This window comes from Crotalus tigris, unplaced genomic scaffold (assembly GCF_016545835.1).
Source record: "Crotalus tigris isolate CLP2741 ecotype Arizona unplaced genomic scaffold, ASM1654583v1 scf7180000020270.473046, whole genome shotgun sequence".
NCBI classification, from domain to species: Eukaryota; Metazoa; Chordata; class Lepidosauria; order Squamata; family Viperidae; genus Crotalus; species Crotalus tigris.
In genome coordinates, this window is record NW_024097939.1 from 16,102 (window position 1) to 43,203 (window position 27,102).

The 27,102-nt window shown below is 34.5% G+C and overlaps 1 protein-coding gene across 3 annotated transcripts in view; it reads left to right on the top strand.

The window, feature by feature from the left end:
- Positions 1–329: 329 nt before the first annotated feature.
- MCC (MCC regulator of WNT signaling pathway) overlaps positions 330–27,102 on the top strand; it is a 72,819-nt gene continuing 46,046 nt past the window's right edge. The window contains exons 1-5 of one of the 3 annotated variants that reach the window (XM_039366376.1): positions 330–436; positions 7,072–7,185; positions 8,309–8,378; positions 13,051–13,193; positions 22,837–22,979. In XM_039366376.1, coding sequence (XP_039222310.1) covers positions 8,337–8,378; positions 13,051–13,193; positions 22,837–22,979 — 328 coding nt within the window. In that variant the 5' untranslated portion in view covers positions 330–436; positions 7,072–7,185; positions 8,309–8,336. Of the gene's footprint in view, positions 437–1,808; positions 2,061–7,071; positions 7,186–8,308; positions 8,379–13,050; positions 13,194–22,836; positions 22,980–27,102 lie in introns of those variants that run through there. The other 2 variants (XM_039366377.1, XM_039366375.1) reach the window with 2 other exon arrangements.

Genomic DNA, 27,102 nt, shown 5'->3' on the forward strand with positions numbered 1-27,102 from the left:
GAATGACTTCATTCCAAATTATCAGTTACAGTTTTTAAAAAGAAACAAAATGCCCCTAAATTACTTAGAATTCCATCTCAGGCACTTTTGCTTTGTATTGGTAGTCTTTTGTGAAGGTACAAACCAGTTAGGTTTTAACAATACTGAAGACACGGAACTAATTTCCTGCTCAGAAATGTTAGGAGTTTGAGTATGGTATATTTCTACAACTTCAATTTTGTTTGAATGGCTTTTCCATTCGTTGGTTGATCTAAGCTTGAAAACCTGTTTGGTGAGAAAAAATACATTAGCACATCTGTGTTTCTACCCAGTCATCACTGAGCTGTTCTAACTGGGTGGGGTACAGCCTTGCTCAAGGTTAGGAGCCAGAAGGTTGGCTGTTCAGACAGTCTTTGAGGCAGAATTACTATCTTCGGAACTCTGATATTCTTCTCAGGTTAGTGTGAATATTCATAAATAGAAATGTTTTAGGAAGAGAATGAAGTTTTTAATGTTTAGTGAACAGAATGGAAAATCTCTGAAAGGGATCCATTAATTTCATTGCAAATCAGGGGTATATTTTTCAGAAATTTACAGGTCCCCTTTGTTTTACTAAGTTATTTTTTTTAAAAAAAAAAAAAAGGCTATTATACATGGTTTTTGTCCTAGAGCAAGTTTGTTCTGGGCTCAAAAATTATTTAAGAGGGTTTTTTTTTCACTGAAAGCATAAGAGCTATATAAGATTTATGACTGTATGTAGGATTTATAAATACATGTTATTGATCTGATCCTTAGTTCGCTTTTTTAATACTGGGTGTTATAAAGAGTATATACTGTGTATTTCTTCCTAAGATTTTCTATTGATAGGTTTTTCTTAACTGGTTTCATAAAAAGTTTAGTTTCTCAGTAAAGTTTACCACATAGGTCTGCAATAAGATTGATGACAGTGAAGCAAATTATATTGTATCTGTCAACAAATGTACAGTTGCAAATGAGGATTATAACAGGTTGCCACAATATTGGTAATACTGCTATGTGTGCACAAAATTTAATTTGAATTTTGCCATTTTCTAGTTCTTTGCATGTTTTTTATTTAACAAAAAAAGCCTCTAGGTGTCCTGAATGCTATTTAATCTATTTAATTAAAGAAGGAAAAAATAAGAGCCCAAATCCTCATATTTATACACATACTCATATATACAGTTATGTGAAAAAGAAAGTACAATTCTATGGTTTTACGTATCAGGACATAGTAAAAAAAAAATCATCTGGTCCTTGGCAGTTCTTAAAAGTAAATAAATACAGCCTCAGATGAATAAAAATATATTACATCATGTCATTTATTTTACAAAAGAAAAGACAAAGTGGAAAAAAACTGAAAAATGTGAAAAACTAAGTACACCTTATGATTCTATAGCTTTAGCTGCAATAACTTGAAATAATCATTGTCTGTATGACATTATCAGTCTCTCACATGGTTGTGGAGGAATTTTGACCCATTCTTTACAACATTACTTCAGTTCATTACATTTGTGGGCATTTATTTATGCACAACTCTCTTAACATCCCACCACAGCATTTCAATCAGGTTGTAGTCTGGACTTTGACTATACCATTGCAACACCTTGATTCTTTTTTTTTCATCCACTGTGTTCTATATTTGCTGGTGAGCTTGGGATCATTGTCCTGTTGCATGACCCAATGTTGGCCACAGTTTAGCTGTTGGACAGATGGCCTCACATTTGACTCTAAAATACTTTGGTATACATAAGAGTTCATGATTTTCAAGGTGCTCAAGTCCTGTGGTTGCAAAACAAGCCCAAATCATCACCCTTAAACTACCACAATTAATGGTTTGTATGAGATGTTGTGCTGATATGCTGTGTATAGTTTTTGCCAAACATGCCACTGTGTCTTATCCACTTTGGTCCCATTTGTCCAAAGGACAATGTTCCAGCAGTCTGCTAGAGAGAAGTTCCCTGAAGACGGGCTCCAACACGAGTCCAGAAAGTTTGGAAGACAAAACCTCTGGTCCCAGTGACCAATCCAGATTGGATCCTGAGCTATGGTCAATATTTGAGGTGCGGAAGGTCACAACTCTTGATGTTCTAAGTTGCCACAAGAAGTCGTCTGAGGATCTGACAATATCATTCAAAGGGACAAGACCAAAACAATTTAGATTCTTTTGGCTGTGTTTCTCTCTTCTCTCTTCCTCATATACTAATGAGAAGAATGGAAAGAGAAACCGTTCTTATTAACATCATTAAGTTAAGCCCACTCCATCCCCACATTATCATCAAATAGCAATTTAGATTGGATTTGAAAGGATTTCAAAGAGATATGAGATGGACAGATATAATTTTACTTCTGCATCTACTACAGGCTAGGCATTTTTTTAATTTAGCCATCGCTCTCTTTCCAATTCTGTGGTTTAGAACCTTAAGGAAAATCTCTAGTTTCATGTACAATGAAACTTGCTCCAGGCACCGGTAACTTCTATAGACACAGCATTTCTCCTGCTTCCACATTGAACAGGTGCAGGCCTCTTAGCTCTCTGTAGGACACAACATACTTTAAAAATAAACAACAAAGAAAAGAAGAATTTTTAATCTGCGCTTTGTTTGTTTCTCTCAGAGTTTTTCTTTGTATTTGTGATGTTCATGAATTCATGAATCATTCCAATTCAGTATACAAAAAAATTTTTGTTGAGAAAAGATTATTATAGTTTCCATTTGCCTAGTCTTTCTCTGCCAAATGTATTGGACTTCAGTGCCCTTCATCTCAGATGCCATGATGGCTGTCATTGAAGGGAGTTATAGTCAAGACATCTGGAAAACTGCCTATGAGAAGGATTTATTAAACGTATTATTTTTTTTAATTTATGTGTTTATTGCTAAACATTTGAAATACAAAAATAGTAGCAAAAAAGCAAAATAACACAAAAAAGCTGCTAACTTTGAATTTAAAAAATGTAATTGGAAAAATGTAATTGGAAAAGGTGAAAAGTACACTATTTTTAGTGATATATTCTCTGCTTCCTGATCATTTGCATCCCAAACCAAAAGCCACAGTTTATATAGTTAAACTTTGTACTAGAAATTATTACTAGTTTCTAATTTGACTCCTAAAAACCATATTCCTGTTATCTAAATCTGTCTTGCTGTGAGATTCAAAAGTTCCTTCTTGAGGATATTAGATCTTCTGTGTGTGATGTTGCTACATATGACTGGGAGAAGAGAGCTGCCTAGGAATGATTAAATTGATCAAATGAAAGATTGCAAAGCCCTATTCAACAGCTTCTGTCCAATGAACAAAAAAAGCAATACAAAGTTGTATGTACATTGAAGTTGCAAATTACAGACCTTTTATATTAAAGACTATAGCTATATTAGTACATATTTTTAAAAAAATTACACTTCCTTAATGACATTAGGAAAATAAGCTATTAATCCGCTTCATCTTATTTTACAGATGTTTTTAGCTATGACTGTTAAAATGACATTGCTACAGTTTAAGCAACAAAGTTTTAAAGATGACTAGACAATCCATATTCATTGGATCATTTTTTTAAAGAATATTTCCTCATCTAAGCAGAATTACAACAAGTGGGCAAAAATCAGTGGGAGTGGGACCACTTCCAACTTCTGATTGGCTTTCCCATTGAGTTTTTTTGTGGGAAGCTAGCAGTAAGTGGTGGAAATTTTCCTTCCTTCCTTCCTTCCTCCCTCCCTCCCTCCCTCCTTCTCCGCACCTCCTTTCCTTCCTTCCTTTCGCAGTTTGGATAAGGTGCGTCAATTTATTGTGGAAAAATGCATCAAAGGACTCTTTCAGTTACTCTACTTTCACTTTTATTTCTGCTAAATCAGTGGTTCTCAACCTTTTTAATGCCGCAACCCCCCACTGGTCGTAAGTCGAGGACTATTCAACCAGTCATAAGTCGCAGACTACTCAACTGGTGCAGCACCGTTTGCAGAATGGGACTTTTGGCGGGCTCAGCAGGGCAGAGACAGCCTGGACAATTCCCATTGGCTTTTGAAAGCCAATAGAATTAGACTCTATTCAAGAGAGTCTATTCTATTGGCTTTCAAAAGCCAATAGAATAAAAGGGAGTAGCACAGCTAAGGAAAAGGGGGGGGGGGGGAAATGGTGGACTGCATTGTTTGGCGACCCCCGTGAAATGGTCGTTTGACCCCAAATGGGGTCCCGACCCACAGGTTGAGAACCACTGTGCTAAATAGTCAAATATTGTTAAGCTGCTCAGGAGAGAAGATTAGTATATCTAAAATGTCTAAGGAATTTGGTTCCTCACTGTTGTAAATAGAATGCCTCTGGACTATCATCTTAGGAGTTCCAGTTCAGCAAATCCTATCTATTTAAAATATGTGCAGGGTTTGGTTTAGTAATAATGTTAACATTCGTGCAGTCATTACTTAAGTTTTCATTTCACATGCTTTTTAAAAAATTCATCTATTTTTTGTTTCTTAGATGGTTTGAGGAATATCTGTATGCCAAAATTCATTTTTTGTCATTTCTTCCTCTTTTCCATGTATAATCTCATCCTTATGCACATGATCCAGTAATTTAAAAAGATTAAAAAGATAGTATAAGATAAAAATAGAAATTTACCAGTGGACCCTGATCGCTAGGTGCTTTCACTTCGCCATTTTGGTTCCCTCCAGTTTCTTCAAGGTGTATATACAGTATAAGTCTATCTCTCTGCTGTCAGTTTACTATGTAAAGAAAAAATGCTGGAACTAGCATAAATCTTCAGTATCTATTTTGTACCAATGCTTGGTACAAAATTATCTTTATTCAATTTCAGGAAAGGGTAAAAAAAAATAGATCATTTTTTTCCAGTAAAAAGATAAAAAGGGTTTCTTTTCCTTAAAGCCTTGCGACATTTGCTCTTATGTTATTAAGTTATACTCCAATTCCAGGTAATTAAATTGTGTTTAGTTCTGAGAAAACGTACACTATTAAAGTATTTGTTTTTCTCAGACTCCTTATGAAAACATCACATTTCTAATAATCATATTGAAAATGTGCGTGTGGAGTGGGTGGGAGGATACCCCTTCACATCAGTTTTTGACTTCTGGAGCTGCCCTGGACAGGTTCCTGCAGTTGTCTGGACAAGATTTTTCTGAAGTAGTTTGCCATTGCCTCTCCTTCCTAGGGTTGAGAGAATGTGACTGGCTCAAGGTCACCCAGATAGTTTTATGGCTAAGATAAAATTAGAACTCACAGTCTCCCAGTTTCTAGCATGGTGCCTTAACCACTAAGCCAAACTGGCTGTTTTTGAATATGTATGTTCATTAAATTCCTTAATTAATGTATTGTTGAGAAAGACAACCATTTTATAATGAAATTGTTGTGTTCATTTTATACTGAATAATAATAATTAAGCTGAGCTGCTGTGGATACGTTAGGATTCTGTGTTTCATCAGAATTGTTTCTTAATGGGCAAATCCTCTCCTTGGATGTAACCTGCCCAAAATAATCTGGAAATCAATTAACTCCCAAATCTAATTAAATAAATAAATAATGAAATAACCATTTTTAAAAGAGCATAATGTAGTGTACTTCTAAGAAAATAATAATAAGGATTTGTAAATGCTAGTTCAATGACAGTTCAGCAATAACCTAGGCAATAAAAATACAAAACCACAAAAAATCATTCCATCTTGCCATTTTAACTAATTCTCAAACTTATAATTTGAGTATTTAAGGAGCTGGTATCAACTGGATTTCATATTCTTTTCCATTTGGATTGTTTTGTTTTCACTTTGAGATTGGGACTGAACTAATCTTTATTACCTTGGCAGATGATTTCTGCTAGACATTATACAAGAGGAGCATATTCCCACTGATTTTACTGGATTTTGTTAGGAAGATTGTTGAACTGGTGGTAGTGGATCAATTTCACAGCATTTTAGAAAAAGTAGATTTTCTGACTAAGTCCAGGTTTGGAGACTTGTATGGGTGTGGTGAACTCTTTCTGGACTAAACCTTTCAGTGGCTTTTGATGGCATCAATCATGCTATCCTGTTGGACTGTATGCAGAGGTTGAAGATAACAGACAATGGCCTATAATGGTCCTGCTCCTTTCTTCAGTGGTTAGTTCCAATCTGTCACACTGAGGAAGTAATGATTGGCTAAATGGACCCTGAATGGGTGTTACTGCTTGAGGTCATTCAATGGGGTGCAGTATCATTAGTATACTGATGATACCCAATTGTACATCACTGTTGTTGATGTTCTTTTCTGGTGCCTGAAAGCCACCTGGATCTGGCTGGAAAAAAACAGCTGAAGGTGAGGCCTAGTAAATCTGAGCTGTTGTGGATATATTGGGGTTCTCTGTTACATCACAGTTATTCCTAGATAGACAAATACTCTCATATTTGTTCCAGTTGATTTCCGAGTACAGTTTAAGGTATTGGTTTTAACCTTTCAAGCCCTTTATGATTTGCTGCCTAGGTGCAATACAATCTACTTCAGCCAGTACTGTCCCCATCGTTAGATTAAGCAGAGAGACGTATTACTAATCCCGCATTTTTGGGAGGTCCAGGAGACTATAAAGTTAGAAGTGCTATTTTTCTGGAGTGGAGCCAATTCTGTGGATTGGCCTCCTAGTTTTAATTAGACTACCCTGCTCATTGATGTTATAGAAGCTTTTAAAGATGGAGTTACTCAAGAGAAAGTCCTAATTTTATTATGCCATATTTACTTTTTTATTTTTATTGTGTTGGTTTTGTGTTTGGGTGGTGTTGCGTTTACATTTTTATCACTGTTATGATGTGAATGTTTTACTTGTTTTTTGTAACCAATGTCAGCTTTAAAAAGTCCCTAAATTGTGGCAGAGTAGAATTTTGGTTAATAAATGAATTATAAATTTTTAAAAAGAAAAAGTATTAAATATTAGTGCTGGAGGTACACAAAGTAGAACTTTGAATAATGTGAAATTGTTCTATTTATCCATTTGAAATTCCAAAGTATGAAATTTTATACATGAATTATACCACTTGCATTGTCTCAACTAGGACATGTTTTATTGATTGTATTTAACTTTAGCTCTGTTTTGTTTATATGTCACAGTTCCACTTAGCAGCACTGGCATCTTTGAAAGGCGACATCGTTGATCTTAATAAGCGCTTACAGCAAACAGAACGAGAGAGAGATTTGTTGGAAAAGAAATTGGCAAAAGCCCAGGTTAGTCATTGTTCAACTTACTAAAATGGCCTTGGCTCAATATCTCAAGCATATAAACCAATCAAAAGAATTGTTGTTATATCAAAGGCATCAAATGTGACTTTTCACAGATTAACATATCAAAGTCTACCAAAGTAGTTTCTTTATATTAAGGTCATTGAACAAAATTGTGTAAAACAAAGTTACTTTAGTAATACATAATCCAGTTATTGCCCTGTTCAAAGAGTTTGTACAGTTCATGCAAAACAAAATTCTGCAAATATGATCAATAATTTTTATATCGATGGAAGTGGTGCATTTAGTCCAAAATAGCATGCATATTTATTGAGCTTCTCACCAATTGAAGCAAAATTCCTGTTTGTAGAGAAATTAATTAAAACAATTTTAAGGAGTCAGTATGGATTTCTCAAGAAATCCAAAAGTCTTCTGCAGAGTCTTGCTAGACTACCTATGTTTTACTTTCTGGTATTAAGCTTTCTTAATAAACTGTGGCAATATACAAATAAACTATACCTTTATTTTAGCAAAACATTTGATAAAAGGACAGATAATATTTGATTAGCAGACTGGATAAGGCTGGATGAGATGATATGACAAGTTGATACCTACAGCAACAGTCTCAAAATTGCACTTGAAGAATATTCACTAATGACATTTCATCATATTGGAGTGATATTGGGTGTGATGCCACAAGACTGAATCCTGAGTCCTAGACTCTTAAAACAGTTTTGTAATGACTTAGATCAGTGGTTCTCAACCTGTGGGTCGGGACCCCATTTGGGGTCGAACGACCATTTCACGGGGGTCGCCAAACAAGGCTGTCCGCCATTTTTTCCCCCTTTTCTTTGGCCACGCCCCTGGTACTCGGTGATGTATAAGTGGTTGGGGGTCACCACAACATAGGGAACTGTATTATGGGGTTGCGGCATTAGAAAGGTTGAGAACCACTGACTTAGATGAATAGGTAGAAGGAAACAAATTTAAGCTGATACAAAGTAGAGTAGGATAGTTACTAACAAAGAAGACAGAAGTAAAATTCAAAACAATTGTGAGAGATTAGAGGAATGGGCTGAAAGATAACATAATGAATTCAGTAAAGATAAATACAAAATTCTTCACTTAGGAAATTAAATGAAGCACACAAGTAAAGGATGGGGATACCTGGCTTGGTAATAACAGTTGTGAAAAAAAAGGTAAGTAGCAATGTGATGCATTGTTAAAAAAAAGGCAAATGCAAAATTAGGCTCTATTGATAAGAGTATAGAATAATTATTTCCTGTTATAGATTTGGGATGGTACAAAATACTCAGGAGATATTTAGATTGGTTGTTAGTGAATGCTATAATGCTATAAAAATGTGAAGAAAACAAATTTAACTTTCAGTTTCTTTTTGGAATGGTTCAACCACTACCTATTTATCTCTGAATTGATAATGCCAGGGGCAAACAATCAGATCCATACATAAAAGTTCCAGTTTACTGTTTTATTGCTCATGCCTCTACACAGGAATCTTCTCAAACTAACAATTTGCCCCTGGGTAGAACTTAGATAGAGTTCAACAGCATTTGGGGGGGGGCGATTCGACTCTTTTGACTCCATAAAGACTCTAAACTAATTCCCTGATTGACTCCTCTTCCTGGGTCTGGCAATCTGTCTTCTACAGATTCAGCTTTGACTGCTTTCCCAGACTACGTTAAAGAAGCTAAACTTGACTAGAATACTTTGTCAACTTGTTAATTTGAGAAATTAAATTTGGCTCCACCTTTTTTATACCTTTCCTTGTTTTCTCATCATTGTATATTTGGGGCTAGCTTGCCATTTTTAATTCTTTTTGTCCATGAACCTCTTTTTTTCCCTCTAACTTTTTTTTATATCTTGTAAATGGTTTTTATGTCACTGCCACTTGATTTAGAGCTATCTTGTTTTCCTCCATTCCTCAGCACTAAAACCTGAGCTGCCAACTTTGACTAGGTTTCTCTCTTGCCATCTGTGGGGATGATTTATTGTCCTCCAATTGAAACGTCTCACTGTTGTTAGTTGGAATTTTATGTTGCAATTTCAATTTTTCTTCCAGTGACAGTATTTTTGTTGCTGGAGGCCATACTCTGTTAGTCTAATACCTAGAAAACTGCAATTGTAATGTCTTAGACTTAGCTCTTCCTGACTTGACAAACTTGCTCACAAAATTAAAGAACCATTTTTTTTTCATGAGCTTCATTCTTTGCCAACCAGTTTATTGGCCAAAATCTACATGAAATGTTGTTATGGACAAAGCTTGACTGCTGGGTTGAGTAATCCACTGTACACTGCAACTTTTTCCTACTTAAGTACATACTTAATACTCCTTCCTGTTCATCTTTTCCCCATAACAACAACCTGGTAAAATGAGTTGGGCTGAGAGAGAGTGACTGGCCAAAGTCACCCAGATAGCTTTCATACCTAAGGTGGGACTAGAACTCAACAGTCTCCTGGTTTGTAACCTAGGGCTTTGTTTCAAATTATTGAAGACTATCTGCTAACAATAATAGCAGAAACATCGAAAAAGAAATCCTTGTTCAGTTGGACAGGAGTTAATACATATACCGGAATTGTGTATTCTTTGATTAGTATTAATATAATTTAATAACCACAAATTATTACATTCATGACATTTCCATTGTAGTTTGTTAGTCTGTCTTGAATTTTCTCAGTAGTTTCCTATTGTGCAGTATACCTAGAACAAGACATTATCTCATTCATTATCTCAAGTGATTATCTCACTCCTTTCAATATGAAATCTCAGATTTTTTACTATGAGGAAACTACAGTATCAAGCAGGCAAGTGTATAGTAAGATCATTACATCACCAGATAATTATTCTTTGGAAATCACATGCTAACTATAATTTCTAATTCTAAGGTGGATTATAATATACCTACATTACGAGCAGTTTTATTTTGAGACTGAAGGAAAGTTTCAAATAAGTTTTTAATCCGGAAGGAAGAGCACTAGAGGCATATTCTGTCGCCTTTCTTTTTCAGTGCCTATACTGAAAAATATTTGATGAACTAAGAACTTCACCATGATTATCAATAAATAATTTATAATTTAAGCTATACAGATGGCACTATTTATTTATTTATATATGAGACTTATATACCGCTTTAAGTGCAAGCACTCTCTAAGCGGTGTACACCGGTAAGCAATGTATATCTATTTTACATTGCCCCCAACAATCTGGGTCCTCATTTTACCTACCTCAGAAGGATGGAAGGCTGAGTCAACCTTGAGCCGGTGAGATTTGAACCGCTGACCTGCTGAACACAGTCAGCTAAAGTGGCCTGCAGTACTGCACTCTAGCTGCTGCGCCACCTCGGCTCACTATGCTCCTGATGGAACTGGAAGAAGAACTAAAGAGCCTGAGAATAGTAAAAAATGTAGGTTACATTTTAATACAAAAAGTGAAGATCCAGAATAAAAACAATAATCAATTATACCTTTCTTTAGCAAGACAACATTTTGTTGATTTTGAAAATTTAAACTTAGAAGATGAGAAAAAAAACTGGTGATATAAAGAAGCAAATAAAAATTGCCTGGAATGCTGTTTTAGAAATTAAAAATATTCTAATCTCAAGGAAAATAGATTTAAAATAAAGAATTGGAATGATGAGATGCTGTATTTGGTCAATTGTGAAACCTGAAGAACGTCCAAAGAGACTAAACAGTCTAAAAGCCTTTGAAGTATGGTCTTAAGGAGAATCTTGAGAATTTTGTGGAGTAACAAAAGATCAAACCTTGAGAATCCTAGAAATGGCAGAGGGGGAAAAAAAAGCTTCATAATGACCATCAATTAAATATTTGGGTCATTGATGCATCTCTATATAATGTACTTGGTTAGAAGAAACAATAGAAGAAAAAAGAAGCAATATATGACAAAGCAGCATCTACAATAATTATGAAGAATTGCAAGAGTAGCATAGAGGGGATTTGGTCATCAACATCCTGGAAGGAGAAGACACGCGAACTATATTAAACATATTAATACACAGATACTCTTCTATAAAAACAGATTATTAATTAAAGAAAAAATATTTAATAAGCTTCGGTATACTAATATTATGCAATTCAATATTTTTAATGATTTGTTGTACTATATTTGTGGCTGTGAATATTTTAATATACAAGATAACTAATATCAGTTTTCTAAATTCTGATGATTTCCAAGTATTAAAAATAATTGTTCAATTAATTAAAATGTTATACTGTGAAATTTGTGTCTGAAATAGTTGCTGCTGTGATAAAAGAGAGAAATAGCATGAAGTAACTTCCTTAAATGATTTTGGTTGACAGTTCCATAAAAAACATGAATAATTTTCCAGCGAAGCAAATGGGGTAGTTACAGTATGTCATGGATTGCACAGTTATCTAGCATAAATTTCTGGTCTAGTTTTCAGGCAGTGGCTGTTTTACCGTAAAATAATGGAATATGTATTTTGCATCCAGTTAAACCAATAGATATGTGAAATTATCCCCATATCAGAATTATTAATCATTCTCATCCACCCACTATCATTCAAGCATTACTCTAGCTACTCTAAAGAAGAAAAAAATTTGCATCCCGTTTTGCTCCTACTTTCTGCTTTGTGCCTACTCTAAATGAGTTAAATGGAAAACTAGCCTCCCCCTTACTTCAGACATGACACACCTTATAAATTATTATGAATAATTTGATTGATATATTGAGTAATATAATGATCCTGTCTTCATATGGAACTTTCATCACTTAAAATTTAAATTTAGTCTCAGAGCTGAGTCTATAGAGATACGGTCTTTCATTACAATTAAGCTACAGTATGTTATCATAAAGTTTTATATCTAAAATGAGAGGACCCATTAAATTGTTGTATCAATATCTTAAAACTAACAGGGTTTTCATTCTGATTTCTGTGATTCATATATATTTTTGCATAAGTTGCCATCAGGAATGTTCCAGATCAATGTTTTTGGTAGGAGTCTTCCTCTTCTTTAATATTAGGTTTGGGACTAGTACATAGCCAAAAATAATTTCAATGTGATCCATCTCACCAGATGGGATGCTTCTTTAGCAAACACACTGAGCAGATTGGCCTCTTTTCTTTGTAGTGGGAATGACATCCAGATGTCATTGCCACCTTTTTTAGAAGATCCAAACCATCCAGAAGTCAATCTTTTTACTATTTACTGGAACAGGAAATGCATATGATATTACAGCAGGATGTAGACTAAAGAATATAAACTAAAGAGTAAAGAATGTGTGATCCAAAAGTTCTGTAAATTATAGTTTAAGGTTTATAGTTTCAGTTACCGACTATAAACTATATTGTAGTGATGAGAATACATTATTCCTGTGCTGTGACTGTGCATAACGGATTAACTTTGTTTTATTTAGTATATTTGTATGGGAAGCCAACTCAAACTATATCATTCTGAGTGATATACAATAAAAAATAGAAAATAAAAATACTAAAGGTACCATTATAAAGCAAACTAAAACAAGTAAATGGCAATCAGAAATATAATATACTATATTTCACCAGTTGGGAATTTCCTCATTTTGACCCAAGAGTCTGGGGTCAGAGCAAGGTTATTTTCCTAAACTTCATTGGGTGCTTTTTTTAAAAAAAAAAAAGATAAATAATTTCATCAAAAATTATATTTACACAAAAAGGAGTATTGTTATGGCTTATATTAAACCTTGAAGGAAATTTTTCATTAACCAGTCTAACTAATCTAAACCTGTTACAAGTTTTTATATGTTTGGTAAGATGACAGGTTGTAAAATACCATCTTGCATCATATTCCATATTGCCTCCGTATGACCTCAAAATTTCTTTTTACACTACTTAGTGTGAGCAATCTCACCTAATGAGAGAGCATGAAGATGTACAAGAGCGTACAACGCTTCGTTATGAGGAACGGATCACAGAGCTTCATAGCATTATTGCAGAGCTAAATAAGAAAATAGATCGACTGCAAGGAACTACTATAAGGTACAATGACAACTGTATTTATTAACAAGTATGTGGACATACTTCTTGCGTTTGGTGAAAACAATTTCTCTTTCTAAATATACATTCTTTCAGACCATAGATTAGTGACTGAATTCTGTGTTTTGCTTTCCTTATTCATATCCTGGACATTTCATAAACTCTCTTGCCACTGAAGTATATCTTAAATATAACAACAAGTCACCTATAGCTGTTGGACATTCTTTCCAAGTCCTTAGCATTTAATACCTATCCAAATAACACAGAATTAAAAGTTCATTTTAAAAAACCCTTAAGCTTAACTATTTATAATAGGAATGAGCAACCTGAGGCCTTGACAGTCTGTCAACAATCTTCTGGTCACTGGAGAAAATTATATTATTGATAACAGGAGCAGAACAAGTTTTATTTGCAATAACCAGGGAGATTGAGAAGCTGTAACACTCATTTCAGTAATTTCCAGGCCAGTACTGGAAAAGAAGTTGCATGAGGGTTCATAGATAAAACTCTGCTCCATTATAGATCAGGAGCCCTATAATGATAAAGAAAAAAGGTGTTTTAGTCTCTAACAAGATTGCATTTCCAAAAATCCACCCAAAAGTTGTTGAAAAAGTGGCAGTGCCCTGATTTTGCCAGGGAACATGATACTGTGCTTTGCTGACCATTTATGCCATTAGATGATTCTTAATACCTTTCTTTAGTTTCTTACATCTTCCAGAGCTGTCTATCCTTGAAAAATTAAGGCATCACACAGACTATAAATGAGTATTATTTATGAGTAGTCCATATTAATTCTACCAACTACTCTGATCCATTGGTTTTATACAAGAAAAATCTTTAATGTTACATAGATTTGTTGTCCAAATCACAAGTTTTTATCAATAGATGGTAAAATTACATGTACAAAGTATGCAAAATATATGGAGAGTAACATTTTAGTAATGAAGACCAATAGTTTTTATCTAGTATCATCTATGTATGTAAGACTTTGCAAACAAAGTAAGATCCATACTAAATTATAATAAGTTCTTAATGCAATTCCATTTGTTATTCTTTCTTATTCATTCAGTGGACTTATATGACTGTCCATCTCATATTCATGACTCTGGCAGCTAACAAAATAAAAATCCTGATTAAAAACATATGCAAAAAATATAAAACCCATAGCACCCAAAAAATTTTTAAAGTCCCAATTGAACAGTCAATATAACCAAACTGGGGCCTATCTCTAGGGCTTCGAGTTTCAAGCAAATGCCACATCTTCAAGGCCTTATGGAAGGCCAACAGGGAAGAAACCAACCTGGTGCCTGAAGGAATGACATTCCAGAGAGTGGAGTACCAGGACTTCAAAGGTTTTCTTCCTGGGCCCTGCCAGTTTCCATTTACTCCTACTGGACTGAATGGCACAGGTAGAAATGACTTAATGACTTCAAAAATAAATGTAAGCAGAGAGTGTTCAATGCAGTGCAATATTATATATTTCTTCTCTAAGTAGTCTGACTTTCTTTAATGACAGGGTTGATTTGGTTTTTAGTATTGTAAAAAATTTTTCAAATTTTTTCAACAAAGCATACATGAAGCCATACCGCAATATGAGTTGGATAAGGCATTAACACTTTCAAATGCATCTGATGGAGGTGACATAATAATTAAAAAGACAAGCCAATTATCATTCTGAATTATCTTACAACAATGCAATTGTTTACACTCCAGCTGCATGGAAAACATATTTTTAAAGAGATGCAGTTATATACAGTTTAATATGAGATTTGAAAGATAAACTATCTGAAATAGTGCTAGTTAGTTTTTAAAAACACTTGTTACCAAAAGTTTGTAAAAAAAAAAAAAAAGGCTGTAGCATTGTAAATTATGTGTTCATAAATTGTTATAGCAAAAATCAGCATTCTTGCTCTGAGTTATTGCAGCAGAGTGGCTTCGAAGTTGTAATTACTGTAATGAAGTCAAATATACTCTCTTCTGCTTGGTATGCAACAAAATAGATTGACTAAATTCCTGTGTTTTGGAATTTGAATACCTTTGGAAGAAACAATCAACCACAGCAGATCCAGAATGCTATGACCAGGCTTCTATTGGGTAGGGTCCAGCCTCAGCTTCACGGGTTACCATGATTGGTAAACATCATTGTTTCCATGTCAAATTTAAAATGCATGGTTTTACATAAAAATCTCTTTAAAACTTGGGAACTGCCTACCCCATTAGTATATCACTTCGCTCATCATTTGTGAAGTGCTGCCCAAGTAGAAGCCTAGCTGGAATCAACCATGGCCATTGGTATACAGTATCTTTGCCCCAAGGATCATATTAAAACATAGAGTATAATCAAAACTGAGTGTTTTCTGAATTGTAATATAGCTGACCAGACAAAGAATTAACAGATAAACTATGACTAGTTAGAATATGTCTATAGGTTGCCAGAGAAGAGAAGGTTGATCTAAGATTTTTCAGGGGGCATTATAAAAATTAGTTCTATAAAATAGACCTTGGTTAACAAATGTTAAAAGATAAATTTGCAAATTACACCATTAATAAAAATACTAATATTCTTACATATTTGATAGTTCGATGTTTTAAAATGTAATTGTTAACAAAAAAATTTAATAACAAGTATACAGAAAACTATAATCTTGACTTCTAGTAAGAAAAAAATTAAATGACGATTGTTGTGATAGATCAGGTTAACTTTCTGCTTATATGGCAAATAAAACTATAATGTTACCAAGGCAATAAAGGAAATAACAGAAATAATTAAGTTTTATTATCTCTTTTTAAGTGATATGATTCTGAAATTAGAATCGCCTACTGGATAAGTGAACTAGTTATAGCTCAATGTATTTTCATTGTATTTTTTTAAAAGGGCATCGTATTGAAATTCTTTCAAAATATTATAATAGTGGAAAAATACTTTAAATTACAATTCCCTTTTTAATGTTACGATTATTAACTTTTAAAAAATGATTTGAAAAACATTTTCAGTTATATAGTCACTAGAAAGTTTTATTGTTATTTAATAAATATTTTAAGGCTCTGCTCAGTATCAGATGATAAGCTTCAGCTTTTATTATAGGGTATTCATTTTGTATTTTTCTGCCAGAATAAGGTCAACATTAAGAATATCTCATGTGGCTGACTTAGGAAATTGAAAACTAACACTGATGCTTTAATAATGATATATCATGTGATTAATAATAACATTATACATTGTCACAAACTGTCCTTGCTTACAATTTATTTTCTATGCATGCATAATCCTTAACCTTATCAGCTCAAATATAGACAAGGAAATTAAAATCTCTTGGGTCATTAAGGATTCCCTATATAGTCATGGCCTTATGAACTTTTTGAGCTTTGCTGCATTGCTAAAGAAATTTGCCTGTGATTAGACCCAGGTCCCTATGGAGATTAAAACAGGGAAAGGGAGCAGAGTAGCTAAATGTTAGGAAGGATAGTTGGGAAAGCAGCAAGGATGAGAAGAATAGTCTGCTAATAACTTAAAGTGTGATTTTCATGTCTAATATTTTCTATTAGATTATGATTTAGTCTACTGGCAATTAAAAATATCAAAGTAAATTTGCAAATAATTCAACTTTTTATAAGTTTTTAAGACTTAGTAGTGGAAGGATTTTTTAAAAACACATGGAGTGATGAAAGTTATAATGATAACTCTAGAGTATCTTAGAGGTGTAAATACAGTAGTGGCCAAAATTGTGGAAATCTTTTGGGAAAAGTGTATTTTTGAGGTTTGATGGCTAATAGCACCACTTTTGGGGGGAGTAGTGCCATAAAATTATATATCAATGGAAAGATAATTTAATCAAGAATGTAATGCAACAAAATTTGTTCAATTATCTGTACTGTGTTCTATGAAAAGTTGCAGCCAAATAGCCAGAAAAGGAAGCACAACTTGCTTAGGTTAATATCAGGTAGCTTTCTTTCATCTGATTGTAGCCAATGAGCATGAGTATTTAGAGAGCCAATCAGGTGTCATCTTGTTTTGGCAATGAGCCAATCAGATCACAGTAGGATTCAGTTATTGATGTCATCTATTGAAGCTGAGAGGAAGATATTTGTCAGTGTGTTATGTGATTGCTATCAAGTTGGTTGAGTTTTTTTTGTGTTCTTTCATTTAGTGAGCTTGTAAAACGTAATAAAATTAAAGTAATGGTGCAAAGAGTTAACTGGTTTTCCAGAAAGCAATGTAAAATAGTATTATTAAATGAACAAGGCTACAATTATAAAGAAATTAGAAGAAAAATTGGTGGAAACTTAACTAAAGGTGGCATTTCTATTGTACACTTTTCCCAAAAAGTTTCCACAATTTTGGCCTCTACTGTAAGACATAGAATTAAATTGAGTCCTATTGTTTGCATCCATACTAGATTTTTTTTGCCAGGGTTATGAAAATAACTTACCACTTTTTCTTCTAGGATTTTTTTTACATTATAATGTACCTATGAATAATTAAAAAAAGATAGCTAAGCACTGTATCGTTGAATCTTTAATATGCTATAAAGTTTGCCTCAAAAGGTCTAATTCTTCTATTAAAATAGAGGCATTGGTCTAAAATTCATTAATGCAAGCAAAAGAGTACTGACAATATTCACCATTTGAAATCATTTTCCTATTGAAAAAAATAGCTAAAAGGATAAATATCATTGCTGTTTGCTATTTTTTCTTTATTCTGTGTAAAGAGTTGTATGTGTTTGTATAATTCATCAAATAGATGTTAGTTCAAAATATATGATTTTTATAAGCTTTTGAGGGTGAAGACTTGTTTCTCATTTAGCTTAATTAAAATAACATTTCTAACGTCCATTTATTATGTTGTGGATTATTTAATAAATTTAGATCAGTTTATCCTTGTCACTTTTGGAAGTATCTGAAATAATGACTTGAAACAAGCAAACTGTATTTGATTAACTCTTAATTTTAGGAATGCTTATCTAGCGAATATAGAGGTGTTTAGCTTCTGTTTAGATCTTCACTGGTGTATGACATATTCTATACACCAGTGATAGCGAACCTTTTAGAGACCCAGTGCCCAAACTGCAACCCAAAACCCACTTATCACCGGGTGCCGTGTGGCCGTGGTGGTCATGGCAGACTGGGTGGGCAGGGCCAGGGTGGCAGGGGCCAGTCCCTCACCATCTCCAGGGCACGACATGCATGCCCAGAGAGAGGGCTCTGAGTGCCGCTTCTGGCACGCGTGCCATAGGTTCGCCACCACTGCTATACACTGTCATTTAGTATGCTGTGAAAACTTATCTTGATAGCAAATTATTCTTTGCTTTGATGCTGTATATTTATTTTAACTATAAGTTTGCTATGTGAGGGAAATTGCTTATTTTTCTTAACCCTAACCCTAATGAAAAAATAAAATTCAATTTCTTTTTTTTCCCTTTACACTCAAAAAGGATTTTCCTTTTTCCATATTCCTTAGACTATAAATCTTTTAACTTCACAAAATTGATTTGTTGCACAAGGGAACAAAGTCACCCATTCAGATTACCCAAAGGTCAGAAAAAAATGGAGGATTGTTAATCAGTATTCATATGAGAGAACTAACAGTGAGAAGATGTAATACAAATATTAACATAAGTTGAATTATAACAACACTTTTATTCACACAGGATTTCAAACTATAGATATCAAGGTATTGTGGCAGCACTGATTAAAACAGAATGAAAGTTGGAAAAGAGCCAATTTTTAGTTTGTGTGTGAAACCATGAGAGAATTACTGTGCACACACCCTGTCAGCATCCCAAATTAATTCCTTAGCGGAGGAGTGTGTGGGGAGTAAAAGTTTGTGTAATTTATATAATTTCTTGTGTTTTGTTTAATGAGAAAAGCAAATATATATGATCTGTTATTAGAAGGATAAGTGATAACAATCAACGATTAGTAACTAGAAAACTAGGTTTTTGTAGAGAGCTTTCATCAACTCAGCATATTTCAAAATAGTTCTGTTATTATGTATATTAATAATTCTCAAAAATAAATTTAAATAGCATAGCAATTAGCTGTATCCAGGATATCATATATATGATATTTCTTTTTTTATGTATATATTTATTATATATACAAAAAACATACATCCAACAGTAACAACAAAAAAGAAAAAAGTGTATATAAAAGGAAAAAAAGAGAAAAAATGACCCAAACATCCATCATTAAACATATAAAAAAATCCAGTCTGATTGGATGCTGAAAAGAAAAATTAAAAAACCCTAATAAATACATGATATTTTTGAAGCATTAGTAGTTATGCAGACTTTAATATGCTCTCATTAGGACCATGTATTAGATCATTGAAAATTTTATATAATATCTTCTGAAAAGATGAATTATCATTGAAGATGGTATTTGTGATTTGAAAGAATTAGTCTTCCTTCTCTAATTCTTCTGGAAGGAAGACTGCTAAAGTCTTTAGTAATTATTTTAATTATCAATTACATTTTCAATTAAAACAACACTAACACATGCCTAAGGTAAACAACTTTATTGAAGTATCAAAATTAAACAGCAATAGTATTGAAATATTAAAATGCAAAATTTAAAAACTCTGAGAAAAAATATGATAGTCTTCTTAAAAAGAGGCTGATTCCAAAAATGTGTATTAAGAAAACTGTATCCTCAGCTAGGTAATAGTTTGAAAGAAAATGAGCTGTTATAATTTCTGTAACAGCTTGAAATGTTTACATATGCCATACACTTATTAAATAGCCATACACAAATAACTTTCAGTCTGGAGTCATACTGTGTTTGCTGTAATACAATTTCCCATAGCCTAGAGCAGTGGTTCTCAATCTTTTTAATGCCGTGACCACCAACCGGTCGTAAGTCAAGGACTACCCAACCGGTCATAAGTTGAGGACTTTCCCTGCCTGGGAGCGCCGTGCATGCGTGGTGCCGCCCCCTGCGCCGGCCGAGGCGTAGCTGGAAAGTGGCAGAGACGCCGCAGGCCGACCACCGGCTGGGCCACCAGCTGGCCCAGCCCAAGGGAGGTAAGGCACCCGCCAGGCCCCACGCGCCAGCAACCCTCCCTGCGCCCGCCGGCCTCCCACCCCTGGCCCACTTTTACTTACATTTTTAGTAGTTGCTCAGCAGGGAGGGGTGGAAACTTCCAGACAGCTCGCCTTCGCTGCAGAAAACTTGCAGCCCCATTTGCAGAATGGGACTTTTGGCAGGCTCAGCAGGGCAGAGACAGCCTGGACAATTCCTATTGGCTTTTGAAAGCCAATATAATTAGACTCTATTCAAGACAGTCTATTCTGTTGGCTTTCAAAAGCCAATAGAATAAAAGGGAGTAGCACAGTTAAGGAAAAGGGGAAAAAATGGCGGACTGCGTTGTTTGGCGACCCCCTTGAAATGGTCATTCGAAACCAAATGGGGTCCCAACCCACAGGTTGAGAACCACTGGCCTAGAGTCTTCCCGATGTGTTGAACTTCACAATTTTCAGTCAGTATGACCAATACATCTAGAACAGGGCCCCCAACCCCGTTAGGAGCTGGGCCTCACAAATGGTGGGCAAATGAGCAAAGCTTCATCTGTGCATGTACGGGATCTAGGTTGCGCAAACAAACACCACCATCCTGGTCCATGGAAAAATTGTCTTCCACAAAACCAGTCCCTAGTGCCAGAAAAGTTAGGATTAGGGATGTAGAATACCAAGAAATCAAAAGCTGTGATACCTCAAATAAAAGAGATGGTACAACACATTTTTGAAGAAAGTACTTACTGGATTCATATAATTATATTTAATTTTGTATATTTTTAATATATGTGATATCTAGGTGAGATGGAAGCACTTATGTACTAAAATATGCAAGAAAAAAATGCACGGCATAAAGAGGCATGTGGGAAACACAACTGTGCAATGAAATCATACTTAAGTTAACTCAGAAATACTAATATTAACATGAGGCAGATTATTAGCCTGCATATGTTTTAAATAAAGGGAGCATGCTAAACTGAAATATGTTAGACAGATTTCTTTCAAAACTAAATTAATTTTGAAAAAGATATTCCTTAAATGGATTCTATAAAATGAAAACTAGAGAAGAAGACTGATCAGTCTTTCCTTTAAAATAAGGAAATTGCATGTGTAAGGGATGCTCTCCAGATTGTTGCACTGTGTTCAGCTATAACAAGTATGCAATGTTTGTTTTCACAAAGAAAAAGCTAACATTACCTCCTAGTTTGAATTTAACCCAATTTGGCTAAATAGAGCAAATTTGAGATTCATTGCATCTTGTGTGTTCAGTTTTAATATGGTGATAAGCTCTTTCATTAGGAAAGAAGTAATTCAAGTTTTGAAATGAATGACTAATTGCAGAGAGTTGACTAAGCATGCAAACAAATAATCCTTCTAACCAAAAAAAAGACATATCTTCAACATCATGGTAATTGTTTTTTTGCCTAAAGCTAATTATTATTGGAGTGTAATGTTCCTAGCAATTAAGTATTCATAGAGCATTAACCAATATTTCATTATCGTGTATTTTGATTTGTGTGCCAGTTACTGTGCTATTTAGAATTTAGTTCTCTTATTTAATAAATATATAGCTTTGATCTCAATTTTAAACAAACTTCTGACATGTTTTGAATATTTTTGGTTCTCCTAATAAACTTCTAATTTGAATTTAATTTTGATAATTTGAATAGTTATGCACTTACACAAAGAGCAAATAATAATTTTATGTTTTCCTTTTATCAGAAACAGCTAGCATTTGATCATAAATAATTGCTATCCTTTTAAAGGAAAGTCTTCAGCCAATTGAATATAGGCATCTTTGAAGGAATTTTGTGGGCATCCGGAGTATTCCATTACTGCCTTCAATTGTAGTTGAATAGTTGCACTTAATATTTTCTTAGGAAGGAGAAAACCCTTGAACTATATATTTAAATAAAATCTATTTCTATTGGAATGTGTTATTGAAATATTTGTAAATAGTTTGCTGTACAATGTGTCAACACAGTAAGATAAATTTCCTTTTAAGGTATGAAATAATGACTTCTGTAGTTCTTAAAGTATTAATTTTAGCATGCCTGAAGAAATGTGCTACTGAAGATAATTCCTAGCTATAGCCTTCTGTGAAAGAAAGTGACTGATTTTTCCAACTTGATATATTTTCTGTTCATTTATATACTGCTAATTAATATTGTGAAATAATGAATTTCTTAAAAGTGAAACACCCCACCCACTAGCAAAAGAATAATGCAAGAAAAATATGAGAGATCCCTGAGAGTAGATTAGATAGACCTGGGTTGAAAGTGGAATTGTATAAGCTATGTATTTCTGACCATTTCTGTGCTGTTCTGAAAACCTGGAAGTTACAAATGGTAAATAAATAAAATAACAATTTGGAAGCAGAGTTTAAATAACTGAATACTAGTACAAAGCACTGAATGTACTGTAGCTTTATTTTCTGTACCTTCTGGGATCAATTTTATGCTTTATGTTCCCTTCATTGACCATTGTATTAATGTTCTAGATCTTAGAAACAGATATTACTGAATGTAATATAGAATATCTATAAAAAGCATCTTTGATCATTTGAAATTATTAAACTACATTTGTTCAGTTTCTGTTTATTTATTCCAAATATTTTATGTTTCATTCCTCAGAGAAGAAGATGAATATTCTGAACTGCGATCAGAACTCAGTCAGAGTCAGCATGAGGTCAATGATGATTCACATAGCATGGACCAAGATCAGATCTCTGCTTCCCTTCCAGAGAACCAGTCAACTATGGTCACAGCTGACATTGGTATATTGAATATATTTATAGTTGTAAAAGATTGATTAATTTTTTAATAAAGCTTATAGTGCCATATTTCAATAGATTTAAATAACTAGCAAACCTTCCTAATCTTTTAAAATGTGAGGTAAACAGCTGCATTTAATAATTTTTTCTAGCCTCTTTGAAGGAAAAAATGACATCCAAAAAATGACGTTGAAAGGAAAGTAAAAATATCAAACATTATTTTTTAATAATACAAGTATTTAAAATACACATAAATATCAATACCCAGAAATAAGTATAGAATATTAATTTCAGCAAAGGTTGCAGTGAGAATGTTTGTATTTGAGAATTCAAATGCAGTAAAAAATATCAAAAATAACATAGGAGGTAATCCTTTTTAAAAATATTTGCAAAGTGCTGAAGTAAATCATTCTCATTTGTCCTTTTACTTTTTTAAAATATTCTGAAATAATTTACTTTAAATATAGCATTTTATTCAATAGTACATTAAATTATTAGTTTTTGAAGATTTCTTCTTATGCAATTAACTGTATAAATTCATAGATTGCTAGTACTATTAGATCAGTAACAAAGGAAATGAAAAGCAGTGTTCTTCCAAGACTTGTTGCTTTCCGAAAGCTGTATAATTTTTATACAGATGGCAGGTTTCAGATAACATTTGGCTGAGCTGGGAAGTGTTAGGGACATTTGTTTGTGTCAGAATGACTCTAGTAATCATGGTTTTTGTCAAGCTCCAGCAGATTTTGTGGTTCCATTGTCTGGGCCTATAGCCAATGTGCTATGTAGAAATAACTTGTGACAGAAAGAGTCAGTATATCAAGTCACATTTTAAAGATTCTGGATTCTGATGTTTAGTTCAGAGAGATAAGATGTCTTCTAAACCTACCAATAATTTATTGGTAAGAGTATGTTGTATAGTGTGTGTCTCAAATTTTCCTGAATATACATGTGGAAATCTTTGTTTCTTATGGCATATAAATTGGTTCAGCTAAGAAATTGATTAAATTACTGTTGCCCTAGCTATTGCAAAATATTTGAAAAGTAAATGTTTGATTGGATCTGTAAAATGTACAAAATTGCTATAACTAAAAAAAAGTCAGCATATAAAGGAACATTGAAACACTGCAATTGAAGATAATTTTATTCAAATCTACTCACCATTTTCAGACTATAAACAATAATTTTCCAATAGATCTATATAGTGCTTTTTTTGTTTAAAAAAAAAAAGGTGCCGGAACTCACGCACTGCTCCAGCTCCAGTCGAAAGCCATTACGGAGCCGGGGGGGGAGAAGAAACTGCTTTAGGGAGCTTCCGAGGTGCAGATCACTCACCTGGAAAAGGTCTGTCTCCTCTCTGCCGTGGTTCTTGCTGCCGCTCCGATCTGAAGCCAGGGGATGCGTCCACAGCCCCCCGTGGCCCGATACGGGCTCCAGAGGCGTGGAAAAGACCTCTGCCTCCTGGATCTATGGCCATGGAGCTATTTTGCAGGGGGGGGGAGCAGCCCTATCTGGGCTCCGGAGACCTTTTCCAGGTCTCTGGAGCCTAGATCGGGCTGCTGGGAACATATAAATTCATCCAGAGTAAAATCTTTTAGAAAAACTAAGATTTATCAGTACTTAGCAAATAGTTTCCTATACAACTAGGCTTTACATTCAAGAAGCTTCTTCTGTTTAGTTCATATATGTGAAAGTAAAATTTTAATTTCAGTGTTCAGATTAGGCAATATTCATTTACAGTATATCAGGGCTTTTCAACCGGTGGTATGCGTACCACTTGTGGTGCATTAATGAGTGGCAGGTGGTACGCAGCCCTGCCTAGCTAAGTGTAGTGGGGGAGAGAAAGAGACAGCACAGGCAAGGACTTACTATGAGAGAATTCTCTGGAGCTGCAAAGGCCCCAGGCTCACTTCTGGCTCACCCTCCCCCATGAGAAAGGAGGAGGAGGAGGGGGGCAGAGACAGGAGAGGCTATAAAAGGAGGCAGTTTGGGCAGGAGAGGGGGAGAGAGAAAAAGAAGCAGGAGGAGGAGGAGTCAGCTCTAGCTGCACCGAAGGGAAAGAAGGAGGAGGAGGAGGAAGAGGGTGGGGGGAGAGGAGATCAAGCAGGCCGGCCATGAGCCAGTCTACAACTGCTGTGGCAGCCACCTGTGCTGGCAGCAGCAAACAGGCAAGAAATGCAGTGGGGGAGGGGTCACCCTCTAAGAGGAATGAAAAAAGGCAGCAATGGCTGGAGGTGAGGTGGGGGGAGGGAGATGGAGAGTGGAAGGATTCTTATGTGCTTTTGTGACTTTGAAGTTCTGGTATTTGTGCAATGTGGGCTTTGTGTTCTGAAGGAGTGTTTGGCAATTTCTATTTGGCTGATGTCCGGTGTTAGCTTTTATTGCTCTGCTATTGTTAGCTGTAAGTTTTGCTGCAAGGGATTTTGAAGTATTTTTCTCCTGAATGGATTTTGCCTGTAGCATTCCTTTACTTACAAATGGAGCCAGTTGGGCAGGCTGCCTTAGCCGGCAGCCAAAACTTACTACATTTTTTTTCTTCCTTAAGTGCCGGCTGCACTCAACTTTCCTTTCTAGTCAGTAGCTAATTCTTAATGGGGAATGTGCCTTTTTAAGTTTGTCTTTTCTGTCTCTGGAGGCTTTTCCTTGTTTGATGAATATATGGAAGAGAGAAAATATGGGGGGGGGGGTGTTGTTCAAATTCTTCCTTCAGAAGAAGGTGGGCATGAGAAAGAGGAAGGCAGGGAAGGAAGTCCCACCTTAGCACTTAGCCACCAGTAGCCCTACCATTGACTTTGCTTGTCAAAAGGTTGCAAAAGGGGATCACATGACCCTGGGACACTATGGCCATCATAAATATGAATCAGTTGCCAAGTATCCAAATATAAATCACATGATGTTGGGCATGCTGCAATGGTCATAAGTGTGAAAAAATAGTCATAAGTCATTTCAGTGCAATTGCAACTTTGAACAGGTTTTGTTTTGTTTTTTTTGGTCATCAAGTTTTTGACACCTTGCTAGGTGGTACTCAAATATTGCCATATCCTAAAAGTGGTACAATCGGTGAAAAGGTTGAAAAGCCCTGATTTATATTGTCATTTTCTTCCAGACTCAGGTTACTTTTCAACAAAATTATAGCAACATATTACTTTGATGAAACAAATTGATTTATTTTTTTAAAAATGGCTTTCTTTACTAAATAATAAATATGGTCAGAGAAACAATGGTATCCCATTGAATAGACCAAGATTTTTACATATCTTGGAATTCATTTTGAATCTACAGCTGCTTAGAATTAACAAATGGCTTGAAAAGCTGTTGTTGTATGCCCAGAATCTTCCAAAACTATAATTAATTTTCCTAGTTCTAATGCTAGTTAGAAATATCAGCCAAATCTAATTTTCCAGGGTGGGTCATTTGTTCATTTAGTCCTTGCTGACAAGTTTATTTCTTCTTAAGAAAAATGCATGGCCTTGGAATTGTCTGACTGCAGCCTCATAGCCCAGTCCCAATGGTAGAAGTCAGACTTCTTGATTTGGATCTGTAAAAGGACAGATATTCTGCAAAGGTTCAAATAATTTTTATGGGAAATTTTCCAAAGACCACCTCTGTCTCTGTTCTACCGGGGGGGGGGTGGCATTTACATTGCAAGATTCAATGTTTTACCTTGACCTGAAATGGAACTTCTGCAATTTTTACAAATGGATCAATTTATTGACATATTAAAGTTGTTAAATTCTGCTGGTTTTCTTGTTAGAATTCTTATAGAAAATACTTCTAATATATTCTTCAATGACACAGAGGTTTGAGTGATACTATAAATTTATCTTATACTATATAGAAAGTTGCCAACATTTAATATTTCTCATTAACTTTTGTTCCTTTTGTATGTTAATTCTCCATTATGTTTTATTAGTTCATAACTATATTTTGCTTTCATTTTGATTCATGATCATAAATAAAATAAGTGAAAATACTTTGGATTCTATAAACATTACCCAATAAATTCAGTAGGAATATATATTGCTTGCCTGACACTTTTGTTATTGTCACCTATGAAAGATAAGTATATTATTGAATGCATTTAGTTTATTCCTCACTACCAACATTATGTGGGTGGACTATACCAATT